The sequence below is a fragment of the Dromiciops gliroides genome, chromosome 3 (assembly GCF_019393635.1).
Source record: "Dromiciops gliroides isolate mDroGli1 chromosome 3, mDroGli1.pri, whole genome shotgun sequence".
NCBI classification, from domain to species: Eukaryota; Metazoa; Chordata; class Mammalia; order Microbiotheria; family Microbiotheriidae; genus Dromiciops; species Dromiciops gliroides.
Window position 1 is genome coordinate 657,231,285 of NC_057863.1, and position 17,604 is coordinate 657,248,888.

Here is a 17,604-nt window from a genome sequence, read left to right on the forward strand (position 1 = left end):
TGCGCAGTGCCTTGCGGGCGCGCAGGGATATCGGCGTGGCCCCACCTCCCGCCGGCCCGCGCTCGCACCGAGCTCTCGCGAGACCCGCCTCCCTCGGTCGGTGCGTCTCTCGCCGCCTGGCCGCGCGGGTGTCTGTGTGAGCCGAGACCGGACGGACAAAGTGACTGAGTGACGGAGCGAGCACCCCGGAGCCACCAGCGCTGCCGGCCCCGCCGCCGTCCCCGGCCCCCGCCTTCCACGAGGCCCCTGAGATCCAGGAGGACGACGAAGAGTCGCCGCCGCCGCTCCTGCTGCCGCCGCTCGCCCCAGGAGCCCCGCCCGGCCGAGGGGGCCGCCGCCGCCACCGCGCGGCCGGTGAGTGCTGCGGGCCCGCCAGGCCCGGCCAGGACCCTAGCTACCCACAACCCCCTGCGCCTGCCGGTAACCCCCCCTTTTACCCATAACTCCCTTCGCCCTCCGGGGACCCCCCCCCCGGCCACCATTCTGTGCCCGGAGGTACCCCCTCTTTACCCATAACTCCCTGCGTCTGCCGGGACCCCGCTAGCTACCCACATCTCCTTGCGCCAACCGGTACAAGTCCCCCCCCCCTTTACCCACCATACCTTACGACCGTCAGGGACCCTCCCCCATTACTCCTAACTCCCTGCACCTTCCAGGACCCTCCTCCTTTACCCACAGTACTTTGCGTCCATCGGGACACTTCCCCCCCCCATACCCTCAATTCCCTTTCCTTGCCAAGACCCCCCATCACCCAGAAATCTTTGCGTCCGCCAACCCCCTCCCCCAGTACAATTCCCTGCGCTCATTGGAGACATTCCCTCGTTTACCCATGCTTCTTTGCGCTTGCCGGGATCCCTCTGTTATCCATAATTCCCTGCCGCATCCCGCGGACCACCCCCCTATTTCCCAGAAACTCTTGCAAGAGCTGGATACGAGAGAGGGGATGCCCCCTCCATCTTTGGCAGCTCCAACTCCTACTTTTGCCTTGATTGCAGTTGTTACCCACATTCCCCCCCAAAACAACAACAAACAAACCCCTGTATTGTGAGGTGGAAGGGTCCTCCCAGCCAGGGTCTTGGGGGCATGTTGAGGGTCCCATGTTCCCTAATTGTCCGAGCCTCCCTGCATACCTTTGAGACCCCCTCATCCCATGGGGACCTTCCCACTCCTACTGCTTTGGCCACCAGGGAAGGTCCCTCAGACTTGTGACAGCCTTCTTCTCTGTCCTGCAGACCCTGTACTCCCGGCATCATGACTCAGTTCTTGCCCCCCAATCTCCTGGCCCTCTTTGCTCCCCGAGACCCAATACCCTACTTACCTCCCCTGGAGAAGCTGCCCCATGAGAAACACCACAATCAGCCCTACTGTGGCATCGCCCCCTACATCCGGGAGTTTGAGGTGAGTATCAGCTGTGCTTTTCCCCCTCCCCTACCCAAGGGTCCCAGGCCTTGGGCAGTGTTAGAACTCAGCAGCCAAGACCCCAGTGAGAACAAGGAGCTGAAAGGTGTAATGAAGGCTTTTAGATGCTGAGCTTTCTTGTGGATTTTTATCCCCTTTGGGAATGAGTCCTGTACTTGAGGAAAAAAGAAATCCAAATAGCTGTTAGAGAGTTGACACCCAGCATCAGAAAAGTCAGATTGTCCTGTTACTCTTTTTAAAATTTTGTTTTGTTTTTTTATGGGGCAATGAGGGTTAAGTGACTTGCCCAGGGTCACACAGCTAGTAAGTGTCAAGTGTTTGAGGTTGGATTTGAACTCAGGTCCTCCTGAATCTAGGGCCAGTGCTTTATCCACTGTGCCACCTAGCCCCCCCCCCCTTCATTACTCTTAAAAGAATTTGGTTCAGCTGGCTCATTCCAGCTCTGATCTTTGTCTGATCTTTGGCAGGCTTCTTGTCTAACTTCTCTGGGTGTAAGGGGGATCTTGTGTGATTGCCCCGCCCCCCCCTCCCCCAGTGATATTTGAAAGATCTGAGGGAATGCCTCAAGTTCATGCCAGAGAGTTTTGTAGGACTATCAAAGAGCAGAGGATGGCATCCGACAGCTGAGTATCAAGGGGGCTGACTTCTGTTTTCTACTCTAAAGTGTGATCAAAGAGATGGTTAGCAAACATCTAGGGTTAGTTTGCTTTTATGAAGGACAGATGGATCACCAAATCCATTTTTTCTTTGTTAGAGAATTATTAGTGTGGTGGTTTAGAGGGTGCTATACGTACAGTTCACTTAGACTTCAGGAAAGCATTTAATGAGAGTCTGTTCTGTTATTCTCTTGGAAAAGATGCCAAGAAGTAGTCTTGAAATGAATGTACTTTTATGTGTTTAGCAGTTGCTCAATACTAGCCCCAAAAGTTTGATCTAGGAAGGAGGTCTCAAGTGGGGGTCTTTTGTTAAGTGCTCCAGGGTCTTTACCAGTGAGTCACTTGGATAAATTCTTGGTGTGTGGTTGACCGTATTTTCAGGTGGCACAGAGCTAGGAGGTAACGAATATATTGAGTGACAGAATCAGGAAACAACAAAATCTTGACGTGCTAGGATATGGGGCTGACCAAAATAAGATAAATTGTCATAGGGACAAGCATTAGGCCTTGAATTGGCTTTCAGACACACAAAATGCAAGGCAGGTGTGACCAGCTAATACTTGTGGAAAACACCAGTAGGGAGGTATTAGGGAGGCCTGAGGTTCCCCCCCCCCCTTCCCCCCAGCACTACTGTGGCTTGGCAGCACAGTCCAAGGCTGCAGGTAGGAGGGCAGTGATTCAGGGCACCTTGGCCTCTGCCCTGGTCAGGTCTGTCTGGAATCCTGTTTGTGCCTAGGGAGCATGTTCCTCCTTGATTTGAGAAGTGAAGATTCAGGGACATGGTGGATTTCTTCAGGCATGTGAAGGACTCTCTTGGCAGAAGGGAACCTGTTGAGGGTGCTCAGAGGGCAGAACACAGGGCACTGGGTCAAAATGAAAGAGTGGGGGCACCTAGGTGGTGCAGTGGATAGAACACTGGCCCTGGATTCTGGAGGACCTGAATTGAAATCCAGCCTCAGACACTTGTCACTAGCTGTGTGACCCCCGGCCAAGTCACTTAACCCTCATTGCCCTGTGCCTTCTTTCCCCCCCCTCCCCCGGCCAAAAAAAAAGAAAGTAGGGCCTCTGGAGGGTGAGGAATTTTTCCCAAAGGGAGGGAAGTGGATCCCGCCTCATGCAGAGGTTGTATGATTACTTGGGGCAGGGGGCTGTTGTCATGGGCACCCTACATTGAGATCTCTTCCTAATTAATCATCACAAGGATTTCTTAGGCACTTGATGGTTTCATGGTGCTTTACAAAACTTGTCTCATTTGATCTCACAACAAGCCGGGGTAGTAGGTGGTTCTATTGTTCCTGTTTGACAGATGAAGAAACCAAGCTGGAAGATGTTAAGTGACTTGCCTAGGTCATACAGCTGGGGTCTGATGGCTGACTTGAATTTAAGTCTTCTTGACTCCAGGTCTAGCCTCCTCTCCACCATGATTATTCTCCATGATTGAAAGTAGACCAGTTGGCAGTAGAACATCATAGTTGGCAGGAACCTTGTAACACTAGTCTGGTGAGCTTGCTTTCCAGCTAAGCAAACAGGATGGAAGAGGGAAAGGGATTTGGTCAAGGCAGACAGGTGGTCAGACCAGGGGTGTAATGCTACCCCTTATGCTCTGGGAAGGTGTTTGGGGTGGGGATGGTAAAAAAGGAACTTCCTTAGGAAATCTTTTGGTGTCTGAGTTTAGCCCTGCTACCTCTTAACCCCTCTTTTTTGGTCCTCAGGACCCCCGGGATGCCCCTCCTCCAACTCGAGCAGAGACGAGGGAGGAGCGGATGGAAAGAAAGGTATGTGACAGTTTGGGCCTGGTGGGTGGCAGAAAGGGGAGAGGAAGCAAGGAAATGCAGGCTCTTCCTCATGGAGTTCTGGGGCCCTCAGAAGGAAGGGTTGGGGTCTGTGAGGGAGGCAGAGGTCACACCCAGCTGGGGACAGGAAAGGCTTTCTGGGTCAGTCTTGGAGAGGAGCTGAATGAGGCCTGAGAGGATGGGTGGTAGAGGAAGGAGGTCCCTGTTCAGGAGCCAGCAAGGTGTCCACCTCAGCTGGAGAAGGGAGGCTCAGACCAGACAATGGAGGTCTTGAGGGCAGAGGAGGAGAGCTTCAGGGACCAACCGGCTCAAGAGGAGAGGCCAGGAGAGAGATTCAGGATGAAGAGGAGCGGGCTTGGAGGCAGGGAGAAGGCCAGGCTCTCCTCCATACCTGTCTCTCTGCCCCTTCCCACAGAGGCGGGAAAAGATAGAGCGGCGACAGCAAGAAGTGGAGACAGAGCTGAAAATGTGTACGTGTCACTGGACTCCGTCCTTGGCGGGATTCTGCATCTCCTCAGCTCTAGCCATTGACGCTTGACCCCACCCCCACCCCCACCCCCCCAAGCACGTGCTGGAAGAATCTGTCCCAGCCCCTGCGCACCCTGCCCTGTTCTGTGTCACGCTTGGCCTGGCCTCTAATGTTCTCTCTTCCTGCTTCACAGGGGACCCCCACAATGACCCTAATGCTCAGGGTGATGCTTTCAAAACTCTCTTTGTGGCCCGAGTGGTGAGTGCTGACCTCCTACTTGTTGGATGGTGGGCGGGGCAGTGGATGACAGGCCGGCCTGGAGCCAGGAGGACCTGAGGGATCAGTCCAGTCACCGACAGTTCCGGCCCTGTGACCCTGGGCAAAGCACTTCATCCCTTGTCTGCCCCAGTTACTTCATCTGTAAAATGGGATCATCATAGCACTAGATATTTGAAATACTTTGTAGACCATAAAGTCCTGTGTCAGTGCTAGCTCCTCTTCTTCGGACCAGGGCAATGTGGGAAAGAAGCCGGTATGCTTTGGTGGTGTGGCCTAACTTTCTGTCTATCGTAGAACTATGACACAACAGAATCAAAACTCCGGAGAGAGTTTGAGGTGTATGGACCCATCAAGAGGGTGAGTGGCTTGTGAGGGGTGGGGGGATGTGCTGGGGCGTCTGATGGTCACAGCAAGTGCCTGCTCCCAGGTCCCTCCCAGAAGGGCACTGACACTTGTTCCCTTGCGTGCGCAGATCCACATGGTCTACAGCAAGCGGTCTGGGAAGCCCCGGGGCTACGCCTTCATCGAGTATGAGCACGAACGGGACATGCACTGTGAGTGTCTCCTCCTTCGTACTTCCCTCCCGTCCCTGCCCTTCGTACCCCCCTCACTTCCTCACATCAACACTCATTCCTTATTTTTCCTCTGTCTCTTATATATCTTTTTTTATATATATTTTTAAAAAACCAAAACTCCCCTCAACGTGTGTGTGTGTGCGCCCGGGGGGCCGGGAGAGGTAAGTGCCACACGTTGACTCTCAGGGGGATGGAGGTAGCTCCGGGGCGGGGCTGGGTGAAGGACAGAGGGGAGGGGAGGAGGCTCAGCTGGGGGGGCCAGAGGGGCTTAGGGGGCTGGGCTCGGATCCCTGGCCTACCTTGCCTTCTCTGTCTCACCTCCCCGTGGCCTTGTCGGGGAGCCCTCGGTAGCCCCCCTCCCCTCCCTTCTTCCTCATCCCCACCCCCTCCCCTGACCCCCAGCAGGGATGCCTTGGGTGGGTGGGGGCCATGCTCAGCGGCCGTGTCTGTGGTTTTTGTCTGTGTCTCCTCGATTTCGGCCTGACGTGGTTTAAAAGCCCCTAAAGGGAGATTTGTCCTGTGCAAAGTGAGAGCCGGGTGGGGGTGGCGGTGAGGGGGGTGTGGCGTGTGGAGGGGCCGGCGTATTAATTGTATGTTCTTATTATTGTCACTGCAGCCACCACGCAGCTGGCTTGCAGCTGATGCTAACGCTCCCCTTACAACATCTCATTTTATGGTTGGTATAAGGGTTTGTATCATATGGGTAAGATCACTCGCCACAGCACACCAGCCTAGCTTAGCCAGGCAGCTTAGGAGCAGAAAGGCCCCCTCCCTGCCCCTCCTCTGACCCCATTCCCCAGCCCCCCCGAACTCCTGGCCCCACTCCCCCCTCCCCCTGGCCTCCAGGTGCCCATTTGCTGGGCAGGGGCAGAGGAGGCTGGAGGAGGGGGGGGCGAGGAAAAGGCAAGCTTCCCGTGGAAGGGCCTTGGGGGAAGGGCCTTCTCACCCTTCCCCTCCCTCTGTCATTCTCTCCAGGCTCCTGCCCTGCCTCTCTGGAGGTCAGGAGGCAGGGTGAGCCAGGGCAGTGTTTCCAAGCATCTCCCCTATAGGGGCTGGGCACATGCGCACCCCCACAGGGTCTCTAGATGCTGTTTTCAGGGGTGGTGGGAATGGATGTCTGGGAGCGAGGCAGGCTGCTGCCCCTCCCTGCCCAGGAAGAACAGCGATCATGGGTCTAGGGAGCTTCTTTGGGGATCCAGGCTGAGCTTCCCTTGTTGCCCCACTCTATCCTTGGCCTAGGGCCTTGGGTGCATAGCATTCTGTCCCTGCACGGAATTGGGGGGAGGCCAACAGGTTAGTTGTGTTGTGACCTTCAATTCCAATCCTGCCCCCTTGTGGAATTTGAGAGAGAGAAAGAGAGAGAGAGACAGAGAGAGAGACAGAGCAAATGGCAGAGACACACATCACACTTTCTTTTCGCTGTCTCCCCTGGTCTGGGCTTTTCTGGGTTCTTGTGCGCTGAGCTAGACTTGGGTCCTTGGGGCTTTTGAGGAGAGGGTGTCCTGAGTTCCTCCTACCTCCCTAGTCGGGGGCCAGGGGCCGAGTGTCCCTTTCTTGCCATGTTAGCCACTGTCTAGATCCTCTGCCCTGCAGTCTCTTTCCCCCTCCCTCCTTCCTAGCACCCTGTTTTGGGGGGGCCTGAGTGCTAAATGCCTGTGTAGAGGACAGGGTGCCTGGTTCTGCTGTGACTTTGGGGGTAGAGATGGGGCTTGGCAAGTTTTTGAAGCCCATTCTCCAGGCCTTTTGCTCTGGATGACTTTCTAAAATTCTTCCCTGCTCCCCACAGAAATTCTCCCTCTAGCAAGTCGCCCTCAGGGTCATCCCTGCCTCCCCCTGTCTCCAGGTGGTGAGGTGTGCTTGACATCCTTTTAGCTGGGACTGCTTCTCTGCCCCCACTCCATCCCTGTAGCGTAGCTGCCCTGGTGGGTGGGGGGTGGCAAGGGGGGACCATGCGCGCGCTAAGGGTGCAGGTAAGCATGGGGGCTCCAGGTAAGCTGCCCTGTGTCCCCCCCCCGGGAAGCCTCCTCCTCGCCAGGCCCCTCAGGAGGACCGAGCCCCCCCCATCCCGCTCGGTTTGGTCGGACACTCGCAAAGCCGGCATTGGTAAATTGCACCTTTTCTCTTCCTCTGTTGTTATTTTTTGGGGGTGGGGGGGGGGGGGTGGGGGAGGGGTAGGGAAGCTAGTGGGGGGAGGGTGGCTGGTCAGGGAGGGACAAGAATGGGGCGCCTTGGAGCTGCCCTTTCCCCATGCCCCTTGAGGCAGCAGATGCCCACTCGGGAGTGGTGAGGTCTGGGGGCCAGAAGTCTGGTTCCATGCTGAGGGGTGGGATTATTGAGGCTTGAGGGCCACCAGGTAAGGCAGGGTGGAATCGCATCCATCGCACGTCTTCCCCTCCCACTTGGCATATGTGAGGGGCGCCCGGGCCAGGGCCATCTCGGTCCCCAGAGCCCATAGCTCTCCTCTTTGGCCCCAGCTGCCTTGCCACGCTCTGGACTTCCTCCCCTCCTCTTCTCACTGTTGGCTCTAGTCTCTGTTCCCTCTTGACAGACTGATCCCTGTAACTGGGGGAAAAGGAGGGGCGGTGCTGAGCTGGGCATCTCGCCCTTGCTGCCTGCTTCAGGTTGCATGTCAGGGACCTGTCTCTGTGTCTTGGGCCAGCCTGGTTGTGGCCCTGGCCCTCAGCCCTGAAGAGACCAGCACTCATTTAACCTTTTTTCTTTGCAGCAGTGTTTCTTGACAGGGCCGGGAGGGGGCTGCTCCGTCGTGGGGATGGGGGGAGATGGGCAGGGGAAGGGCATCCTTGCCCCTACCTCGGTGAGGAATTGGGGGTGGGTGGAATGAAGGGGATCCGATGGAGCAGGCCCTTCCACCCCAGGGATTGGGGACTGGGTGGATGGAGATGTCCGGCTGTCAAGTTGCCTGGCTCGCTGGTAGGCGTGTGTGTGTGTGTGTGTGTGTGTGTGTGTGTGTGTGTGTGTGTGTGTGTGTGCGCGTGTGTGTGTGCACGGGTGTGTGTGTGTGCGCCTTGGTTGGGGGGGACTTGAGGGATTTGGGGGTCTCAGGCCTAGTACTGACAGGAGGCTCCCCCCCGGGGACTCGTCTCTGCCCCCTCCTCTGTTACAGCGGCTTATAAACATGCAGATGGGAAGAAGATCGATGGTAGGCGGGTGCTGGTTGATGTGGAGAGAGGTCGCACAGTGAAGGGCTGGCGGCCCCGCCGGCTTGGTGAGTAGGCGGGCTCCTGGGCTGTGGGGTTGTCAGTGGGGGTGGCCAGGGTCTTGCCACTACATCTCCCTTGGGTCTTGGTGGGTGGCTCTGGGTTGGCTCCATCACCTGATGTGATTTTCTTCTTTGAGCCACGCTGATGTGTGTGTATGTCTGTCTCCTCAGGGGGCGGCCTTGGGGGCACCAGACGAGGGGGGGCTGACGTCAACATCCGGCACTCGGGCCGAGATGACACTTCGCGTTACGATGAGAGGTGAGGGCATTTGAGGGCTCCAGCATCCTTAACCATCGCTCTCCCTGCGAGCTTCCCACCTCCTCTTGGGTGTGGCTCTGGAAGGAAAGCGACGGTTCTTAGGATTGTTTCTGCTTTTTCTCTCTTGGCCTTGTCCTCCAAGGGACCGGGACAGGGAACGTGAGCGGGAGCGCCGAGAGCGAAGCCGAGAGCGTGACAAGGAGCGGGACCGTCGGCGTTCCAGGTCCCGGGACCGGCGACGGCGTTCCAGAAGCCGGGAGAAGGAGGAACGGAGACGCTCACGAGAGAGAAGTAAGGACAAGGACCGTGAGCGGAAGCGCCGCAGTAGTCGGAGCCGAGAGCGAGCACGGAGAGAGCGAGAGCGCAAGGAGGAACCTCGGGGTGGGGAGGGTCCGGAGCCCCCAGAGGCAGGCGATGCACCCACTGATGATGGCCCTCTGGGGGAGGCTGGCCCCGATGGACCGGATGCCCCCGAGGAGAAGGGCCGGGACCGGGACCGGGACCGACGCCGCAGCCACCGGGGGGAGAGGGAGCGGCGGCGGGATCGGGATAGAGATCGTGAACACAAGCGAGGCGAGCGGGGTGAAAGGCGGGACGAGGCCTCCCGTGGTGGAGGGGGTGGAGGTGGCAGCGGTGGTCAGGACAACGGGCTTGAAGGGCTCGGGGCTGATGGGCGGGACCTCTACATGGAGGCCGATGCTGGCGACGGCTATCTGGCTCCTGAGAATGGCTACCTGATGGAGCCGGCGCCAGAGTGAGCAAGAGAGCAGCGACGCTGCCCCCTCCCCAAATGAAAAGACCACCACCCCTTTTTCTCCCAATCACGTGAATGTGTCTCTGCCCCTGTCCCCCCACGGCATCCTCTGTCCAGACCCTTCTGATTATTCAATAAAATGGATTTCCTGCGGAGGCTGCTTGGGTGGTATTTTGGAGGGGCTCTCTCCCCCCACTGAGCCTTGGGCACGAGCCTGGACTTTTGACTCAGGACTTGGCTTGAAGTCTTCTTGTAGGATCTTGGTCAAGTCACCAAGTCCCTCAGCTTGTCTGGGCTGGTAAAATGGGAAGGATTAGGCAAGGTGCTGCCCTCCAAGGTCTCTTCTGCCTCTGACTTGTCCTGGGGTTCCTGATTGTGACCACGCTGCACCCTCTGGGACGGTAGGGACTTAGCTTCTTCAGAATGATTCATGTGAAAAGGAGTATTTCCACAAAGGGGAGGGGGAGGGGGATGAAGTTGGCAAAGACAACGATCTTGACCTAGATTAAAGGGATTGTTACTGAACATTTAGAAAAGGAAGCAGTCGCATAGCGCCCACAAAACTTTGGCCAGAGCCATGTGTGCCAGACTGGCTTTTCTTTAGTTGTTTGTGTTTGTTTTTTTCTTAATAGACTGGCAAGTCAGGGGAATGCTATTGTTGTAGCCTGGGTATTAGGTAGGAAAACATAGAGTGTCTTGTCTTGTGATGTGTCCTTGTGACAGGAAGGGGAGACAAGGGCTATATGATGTAGAATTAGATTGATTTAGATGTGATTTCTATGGCAGACCTCCAAACAGTCACCAGTAGTCTAATGTCAACAGAGACGGTCTCCAGCGCGAGGCTTCTGGGACCTGTATGTGGCCTTGTGCTGTTGAATATTTTTTTAAATAAAATTTTATCAATATGTTTTGTTTTTAACATTGCCTAAATTTCTCCTTGTATCCCCTACACATCCCAGTCCCTAGAGAGCCAGCTCATGCAACAAAAGAATGTAAACTATCAGCAAAACCTCGCAATACATTAAAGAAAAAATGAAGATACAAGTAATGTTCCATCCCTCATTCCAGGAGTGTCTCCTGTCTCTGGGGCCGTGCTTATTCTTGGTAATTTTACAGCATTCGTGTTCGTTCTTACTCAGTTAACAAACAGTGCTGGCCTGGACGGTGTTGGCGTACTCACTGAGTAGACTGTCTCGTGATAGCCAAGGAATCCCACAGATTTCTAAGACTTGTCAAGGGGCTGGAATGAGGGAGACAGGGATGACCCTGACGTCTTTGGTCTGGGCATCGGGGCTGAGGTGTTGGGTTCTGGTCTTCCGTGGTTGAAGGACCATGAAAAACCAGCTAAAGAGCCAAGTGGTGTGTGTGGAAGAGGACTCGAGGACGTGGCCTGATGAGAAACTCTTTTCTTGGTTTCGTGCAGGAGGGTCAGCCATTCTCCTCAACGTGAGGGCAGATGTAAGAGCAGTGGGGGGGCGGTAGGCCGGCCTCCCGCCTGGTCACTGAGGGCCCTTCCAACTCTGAAGTCAAGTCTGACTAAGCTGAGAGGACTCCTAATGGGCACATTGAAGGTCAGTGTGTCATGGGTGGGGCACATGTGGCATCCCAAAGAGCTGTTGAATGTGAGGAGTCTGGATTTGACCCTTGGTTGTAGAGAACTGGATGGGACCTTGCTGCCCTTGTCAGGACAACAGCTTGTGGAATGTCAGGGGGTGCTTCCTCAGTTATAGGTTAGGCTAGACACTCTCAGGTCCCTTTTTTTGTTTGTTTTTTGTGAGGCAATGGGGGTTAAGTGACTTGCCCAGGGTCACACAGCTAGTAAGTGGCAAGTGTCTGAGGCTGGATTTGAACTCGGGTCCTCCTGACTCCAGGGCCAGTGCTCTATCCACTGCGCCACCTAGCTGCCCCTCAGGTCTCTTTTTATGCAAACCTCTGGGAGCAGTTAATTGCACCCTTCATCTTCCCCCAGTATGGTACACTCATCATCCCCACCCGAGCCTCGTCACCTCTTGCAAAAGGTCAGAATCGGAAGGGGCCAAACTAGGAATCATTTGGCCATCTCTCTACGTCCGGTGGGCCTGGGGGAGCAGGGCCCACGGCCTGCAGAGGTAGTCCACACTAGACTCTGGTTAAGGTTTTCCTTGGTTTAGCTGACCGTGCTTGGCCATCCACACCTGTCACTTCTAGGTTTGTCACAGGGAGCCAAGCATAACGAATCTGCTCTCCTCAAACAGCCCTTCAGATATTGCGAGATGGCACGGCCGTCGTCTCCCTTCATTGCCCACTCCCCTTGATTATTGCTGGGCCTGGCTCTGCTCCTGCACCTTTGCTGTCCACGTGTGTCTGGACGTTAGCAAACTCGAATTTTAAAGAAATGTTCATGGTGCCGTCCTGCCTGCCTCGCCTTGGGCCCCTGAAGTGGATCTTTTTGAAGTCTGGTGTAAGATTTTAAGTATCTCCGCCTGTCAAGATCTCCTCTGCATCTTGACTCGGGCAGCATGTTACCGCCCCCTCCCAGGGTTTTACCAGCTGCAGAGCGGTAAGCATGCCTTCATGCTGACAAAGATGCCAGGTCTTCGGTGGTGTCTGCCCTTGGGAGAAGGCAGGGTCTCACTGCTTATGGTGGCTCGGGAAGAGAAGGAGCCATCCTGTTCCGTTCATTCAGATTGAGGCTTTCTGATGTTGGCTTGCCTTTAAGGGCTTTGTATTTGCCAGGCACTTCCCAAAGTAATGTTCAGTCTCACCTTTGAATCCAAAGAATGTTTATTAGGAGCTGGGAACAAAAGAGCAGGCTTTCAGCTAAACAGCCTCCAAGGTATTGGGTCAGGCAGGTGCACGGCCTGCATGGGGCGGTGACAGGACGCAGCTCCTGGAGCCTTGGGAGCTGGGGGGAGGGGGGGGGGTCTTGCCTCTGAGCTTTGGGAGGATTCACAGAGTTGTCTCAGCTGGACTGATGGAGATCTGGGTCGCCTGTCCTTGCTGTCAGACGTGGCAGGGCCCTGGTGCTGCTAGGAGATGTCACGGTCTGATGTTGGTGGCTTGTGTGGACCCTGCTGTATGTCTGGGGTAGGGCTTCTTCCTTGTCTGAGCCCAGGAAGGCTGTCAGCCATACAGAAGGGGAGTGGGTGAAGAGAGCTGAGCATGGGCCAAACCCAGGAAATGGCTCTCGTGTGAAGTTGGGGCAGGAAGGGGCAGAGAAGGAGGAGGGGAGGGAGGGAGGGTGGACACAAGACCCCACTGTGCAGACATAGATCCTTGCCTATGGCCAGGGGAATCCCTCCTGGTGGGGCCTGGAAGCCTGTGCAGGATGATCCAAGGAGTAGCAAACCAGGCCTTTCTGAGCCTACCTATTCCACTTGGGCAGTGTCTTATCATCTGGCAGTTCTTACTCAGATATTCAGATGCATGTTCTCATCAATCTCTGTCTTCCCTTCACTGATACAGTTCACCACCTGACCATTCTGTGCTCCTCTTAGCCATCCCCTGCCACAAATTTGCCACCAGGGGTCTCTTCCTTGGAGTTACAAAGACCAAACTTGGCTCCAGAGGAGAGATGAGAAAATAGGTCTCCTTCCCCTCTTTGAAAAGGTGTTAGGGCGTGAAATATGGTGTGTGCCCTCAGGGTGTTGGCAACTTTGACCGGAATGTTTTCTCTTTTATTCTGAGGGCATGGCTTATTGGCTGAGGAGGGGTGGCCATACATTGGGAAACAGGTGACTATAAAAACAAAAGATGAATAATGCTTTTTTTTAAAAGGTCATTCTGCTAGCTGCTAGCCTTTGACCTGTGACCTCAAGAAGGAAACAGAAAGCTGCTGGGAATTGGAGCCTCCCCTGTCAGGCCACCTGGGCAACCTTAAGTAGTGCCCCCCCCCCCCAATACCTCTACTGCTAATTGCCATATTCTGCTCCTGAGTAGGGGAAGGGAAAAACCCACTCCCCAGCCAGTCCTGTAGTCTGGAAGTCCAAGGGGCAAAGGGCAGAAATAAGGAAAGCAACAGACCATTTCCTAGTTTGCTTTTATTTGAAATTCTTTTTTTTTTTTTGGTGGGGCAGTGAGGGTTAAGTGACTTGCCCAGGGTCACACAGCTAGCAAGTGGCAAGTGTCTGAGGCCGAATTTGAACTCAGGTCCTCCTGAATCCAGGGCCAGTGCTTTATCCACTGCGCCACCTAGCTGCCCCTAAAATTATTTTCAAAAGAAGTTCCTTCTCTTTCTCTCTGTCTCTGTCTCTCTTTCTCTCTCTCCTGCCTCCAGCCCCACCCCACAATTGGGAAAGCATGAGAAACAACGCCTCTGACAAAAATGTATAGTCAAAATCAATTCCCATGTTGGCTGTTGTCTGTCTGTTCATCTCATCTTTACTCTCCCAGCTCGCTTTTTTGGATCATGGGGAAAAGAATCCTGACCAACCTCCAAGTGCTGTTTCCCACCCTCTTGGAGGCAGCCCAGGCCTGTGGAGATCAATAAAAGGTGGTGTTGTGGCCTTCCAGCCAAGGACCAGGGTGCATGTATGTGACTGTGTCCTTCGATAAAGTGCCTCATCTTGTAATTTCATCAAATTGAGAGATCCAGGAGAGGTCAGGGCTCGCTCCCTTACAGGGTGAATATGGTGGTGCAGGAACAAGTCAAGGATAACTTGAAGGTTGTGAATCCAGATGACTGGATGGATAGTGGTGTTGCTAGCACAAATAGGGAAGTTTGGAGAAGGGATGGGTTTGGAGGTGTCTGGTTTTGAAAAAGTTGAGTTTGAGATCCCACTGAGACAATCCAAAAGATTCATAGACCAGGACTGGAGTTAGGAGGGAGATTTGAACTGAAGATCCATACAGATTTGTAAATTGTCCTCATCAAGACGACCACAGAAGCCAATGAGAACCTCAAGGGGTCTATAAAGTGTCAAAGAGAGGAGAGGAGAGGGCCCAGAACAGAGCCTTTGAGAGAGGTTCATACTTGGCTGGAGGGAATTGGAGAATGACCTGGCAAAAGGAGTTTGGAAAGAAAGCATTAAAAAGGTAGGAGAGGAGGGGCAGCTAGGTGGCGCAGTGGATAGAGCACTGGCCCTGGAGTCAGGAGTACCTGAGTTCAAATCTGGCCTCAGACACTTAACACTTACTGGCTGTGTGACCCTGGGCAAGTCACTTAACCCCCATTGCCGGAAAAAAAAAATTAAGGAAAAAACAAAAGTAGAACCAAGAAAATGGTTTATTGGAAGCCAATCAGGAGCAGAGGACAGAGGACAAAGGACCAGGAAAAAGCCATTGGACTTAGCCATTAAGAGACTGTTGGTCTCAAAGAGAGAAGTTATAGGCATTATTTGTCCTTAGTTTTCAAAGAGGACCAATCATAACGGGATGTCTTGACTTGCTCATGACTTGGATTTATGTGACACAGAGCTGCACAGTCATCGGCCTCACTTCTTCCAGTTATCAAAGGTCAGGATGACCTATGATCCCAGGATGCACAGCATGACCTTGGCATCTTCGATATTTGCTCAGGCTCTAAGCTGCTTCAGTCATCTTCATGGCTATTGGAACAAATTGTTCTCACCCACCCATTCAAATTGGCAACTTTCCTGATCCTGTCTGCGTTGATTTTCTTCATGCAAAAGCGTTCCAATTTCATGTAATCAAAATTATCCATTATCTTTTTTTTTTTTTTAAGTGAGGCAATTGGGGTTAAGTGACTTGCCCAGGGTCACACAGCTAGTAAGTGTTAAGTGTCTGAGGTCAGATTTGAACTCAGGTCCTCCTGACTCCAGGGCCGGCGCTCTATCCACTGCGCCACCTAGCTGCCCCTATTAGGTCGTCTTCAATCACCTCTATCGCTTTTTTCGTTAAGAACTCTTCCCCAACCATCCATCGTTCCAATATTTCCAATATTTCTTGTGGTGTGACTTTTAATATTTAGATTGTGTATCCATTTGGAGTTTGTTTTGGTACATGGTATGAAATAGAGCACTGGGCCTGGAGTCCAGAAGACTCTCAGACTTTCTGAGTTCAAACCTGACCTCAGACACTTACCAGCTGTGTGACTTTGAGCAAGTCACTTCACCCCACTGGCCTCAGTTTCCTCATTTGTAAAATGAGCTGAAGAAGGAAATGGCAAACCACTCCAGTATCTTTGCCAAGAAAACCCCAAAGGGGTCACGACTGAAAACGACTGATCGATAAAAAACAACACACCTAAAGCAGAGGTATCATGGCTCTTGAAAAACTCAGGAGAGTAGCATAAACCAGATTAAAAGGCAATTGGGGGGGCAGCTAGATGGCGCAGTGGTTAAGCACCGGCCCTGGATTCAGCAGTACCTGAGTTCAAATCCGGCCTCAGACACACTTGACACTTACTAGCTGTGTGACCGTGGGCAAGTCACTTTACCCCTGTTGCCTGCAAAAAAAAAAAAAATTATTAAAAAAAAAGGCAATTGGGAAATATTTGACAAAACAAATAAAAATACAATATAATCTGGATGATGCTAATTTGTGGGTTTGGGAGTCAATATATGGTCCACAGGGGTCCATTTCTATTCTGTTGACACTGCTGCTCTGAATCCTATTTGCGACAGTTTTCCTGTTTCTTTTCGCCAATTTATGTTCCTGAGTTTATCAGATGCTGAGTTATTGAATTGTTGCTGACTCTTCCTTGTCTGTTCTGTTCCACTGATCTGTATTTGTTAAGCAGTATGAAATAATTTTGGTGATTAATGTTATATGATAGGCTTTTGAATCTGGTATGAATAAATGAATTAAAAACCTTTATCGAGTTCTTATGTACAAAACGCTATGGTCAGGACTGGGGATACAAATAGAGAGGTAGCAGTTCTTTTTCTCCAGATGCTCCTAGTCTGATGGGGGAGACAGCCTCAGAGATGGCATTGGGTCCCAGATTGAAAACGGGACCAGCAGTCTGGAGAGAACGGCTACCCCCGTGCTGCTTGTGCTGGGGAGCTTGAGCTGTCTCCATCCCCTAAGGGAAGATAGTGGTGGTTCACCTCCTGTCTCTCACTTAGGGTGCGTTAATGCTTCAGTTTTGTCATTTAATGTTCCCATCCATTGGTTCCTGCCTTTCTTGGTGTTTTCCTTCCTAGTTTTTTGGTTTTTTTTTAAGTGAGGCTATTGGGGTTAAGTGACTTGCCCAGGGTCACACAGCTAAGTGTTAAGTGTCTGAGGCCGGATTTGAACTCAGGTACTCTTGACTCCAGGGCTAGTGCTCTACCACTGTGCCACCTAGCTGCCCCTATCCTTCCTATTCTAGACATTTTCCTGCCAATGGATTTTTTCCTTATTTCTTTTTCTAGCTTTGCAGTGACCCCTTGATTACTTGGCATGGCAATCAATCACCCAGTGTATTAATTTAGATAGGGTTGTAATTTCCATTATGTGGTTATGGCCCAAGCATCCAACCTTGAGCACTGACCAAGACTCCAGTGATTGAAGTCAAAGAGTGGTTTGTAATTGTATTTGTATGAGTAGTGAATGTGACTTGGTAGGTTAACTTCCAGATAGCTTATGTATTTTGTAGTTATTTTGAATGGGACTTTCTTTTCTAGTGTTTGCTCCTGGGTTTTGTAATTATTTTGTAGAAGTTGTGGATTAATTGTATATCCTTTTTTTCTGACAGTGATTAAGTGATTTGCTCAGGGTCACATAGTAAATGTCTGAAGCAAGATTTGAACTCAGTTCTTAAAATCTAGTGCTCTCTCTCCTCTATATACCACTTAGTCAAAAAGTGACTAAAATGTCCATAGCTTTGACCTAGAGAGCTCATTCCTGCGCATATGTACACTCCCCTCCTGCCCCGTCCCTAAGGAAGTCAAACAGAAAAAAAGGTTCCATAAACAGTAAAACATTCATAGTCATATTTGGTAATAATGGAAATGGAAATGAAAAATGATGCCCACCCATTGGAGAATAGACAAGCAAATTGTAGGAATGATGAATTAAGAGTATCATGCAGAGTCTCCATGGACCCGTGTGGAGTGAAGTTAGCAGAACAAGGAAGACAATGGACATGACAAATATGATGCAAAAGGAAGGAACGAAAACCAGACACTGGATGCAGACCCATTTGGACTGGACTCCCAAGAAGCTGCACGGTTCTCCTTACAAGCAGCCGGGGGCACCAGAGTGCAGAGAGTGCAAGGGCCCCAGAGTCAAGAAGGCTGACTAGCCCAGCGACTCTC

General features: G+C 52.7%; 1 protein-coding gene across 3 annotated transcripts; it reads left to right on the plus strand.

Annotated features, from left to right (window-relative positions):
- The first annotated feature begins 217 nt into the window (after positions 1-217).
- On the plus strand, positions 218-9,579 carry SNRNP70 (small nuclear ribonucleoprotein U1 subunit 70). 3 transcript variants are annotated; one of them, XM_043990925.1, is made up of 10 exons: positions 218-354; positions 1,233-1,398; positions 3,788-3,850; positions 4,284-4,338; positions 4,531-4,595; positions 4,911-4,973; positions 5,089-5,170; positions 8,316-8,417; positions 8,583-8,670; positions 8,798-9,579. In XM_043990925.1, exons 2-10 carry the CDS (start codon positions 1,252-1,254, stop codon positions 9,426-9,428), a joined length of 1,296 nt encoding a protein of 431 aa, XP_043846860.1. In that variant the 5' UTR covers positions 218-354; positions 1,233-1,251; the 3' UTR covers positions 9,429-9,579. The 3 variants fall into 3 exon arrangements, with proteins under 3 accessions (XP_043846860.1, XP_043846862.1, XP_043846861.1); XM_043990927.1 differs by having other exon boundaries at positions 8,813-9,579; XM_043990926.1 differs by lacking the exon at positions 218-354 and adding an exon at positions 548-570.
- The last annotated feature ends 8,025 nt before the right edge of the window (positions 9,580-17,604 follow it).

What these genes read in the sequence shown, in the direction of transcription:
- SNRNP70 (XM_043990925.1), top strand. Translation starts at nt 1,252, where the DNA reads ATGACTCAGTTCTTGCCCCCCAATCTCCTGGCCCTCTTTGCTCCCCGA. An exon ending in CTCTCTTTGTGGCCCGAGTG is followed by an intron (nt 4,596 to 4,910) that starts GTGAGTGCTGAC and finishes TGTCTATCGTAG; the next exon opens with AACTATGACACAACAGAATC. An exon ending in ACTTCGCGTTACGATGAGAG is followed by an intron (nt 8,671 to 8,797) that starts GTGAGGGCATTT and finishes TTTTCTCTCTTG; the next exon opens with GCCTTGTCCTCCAAGGGACC.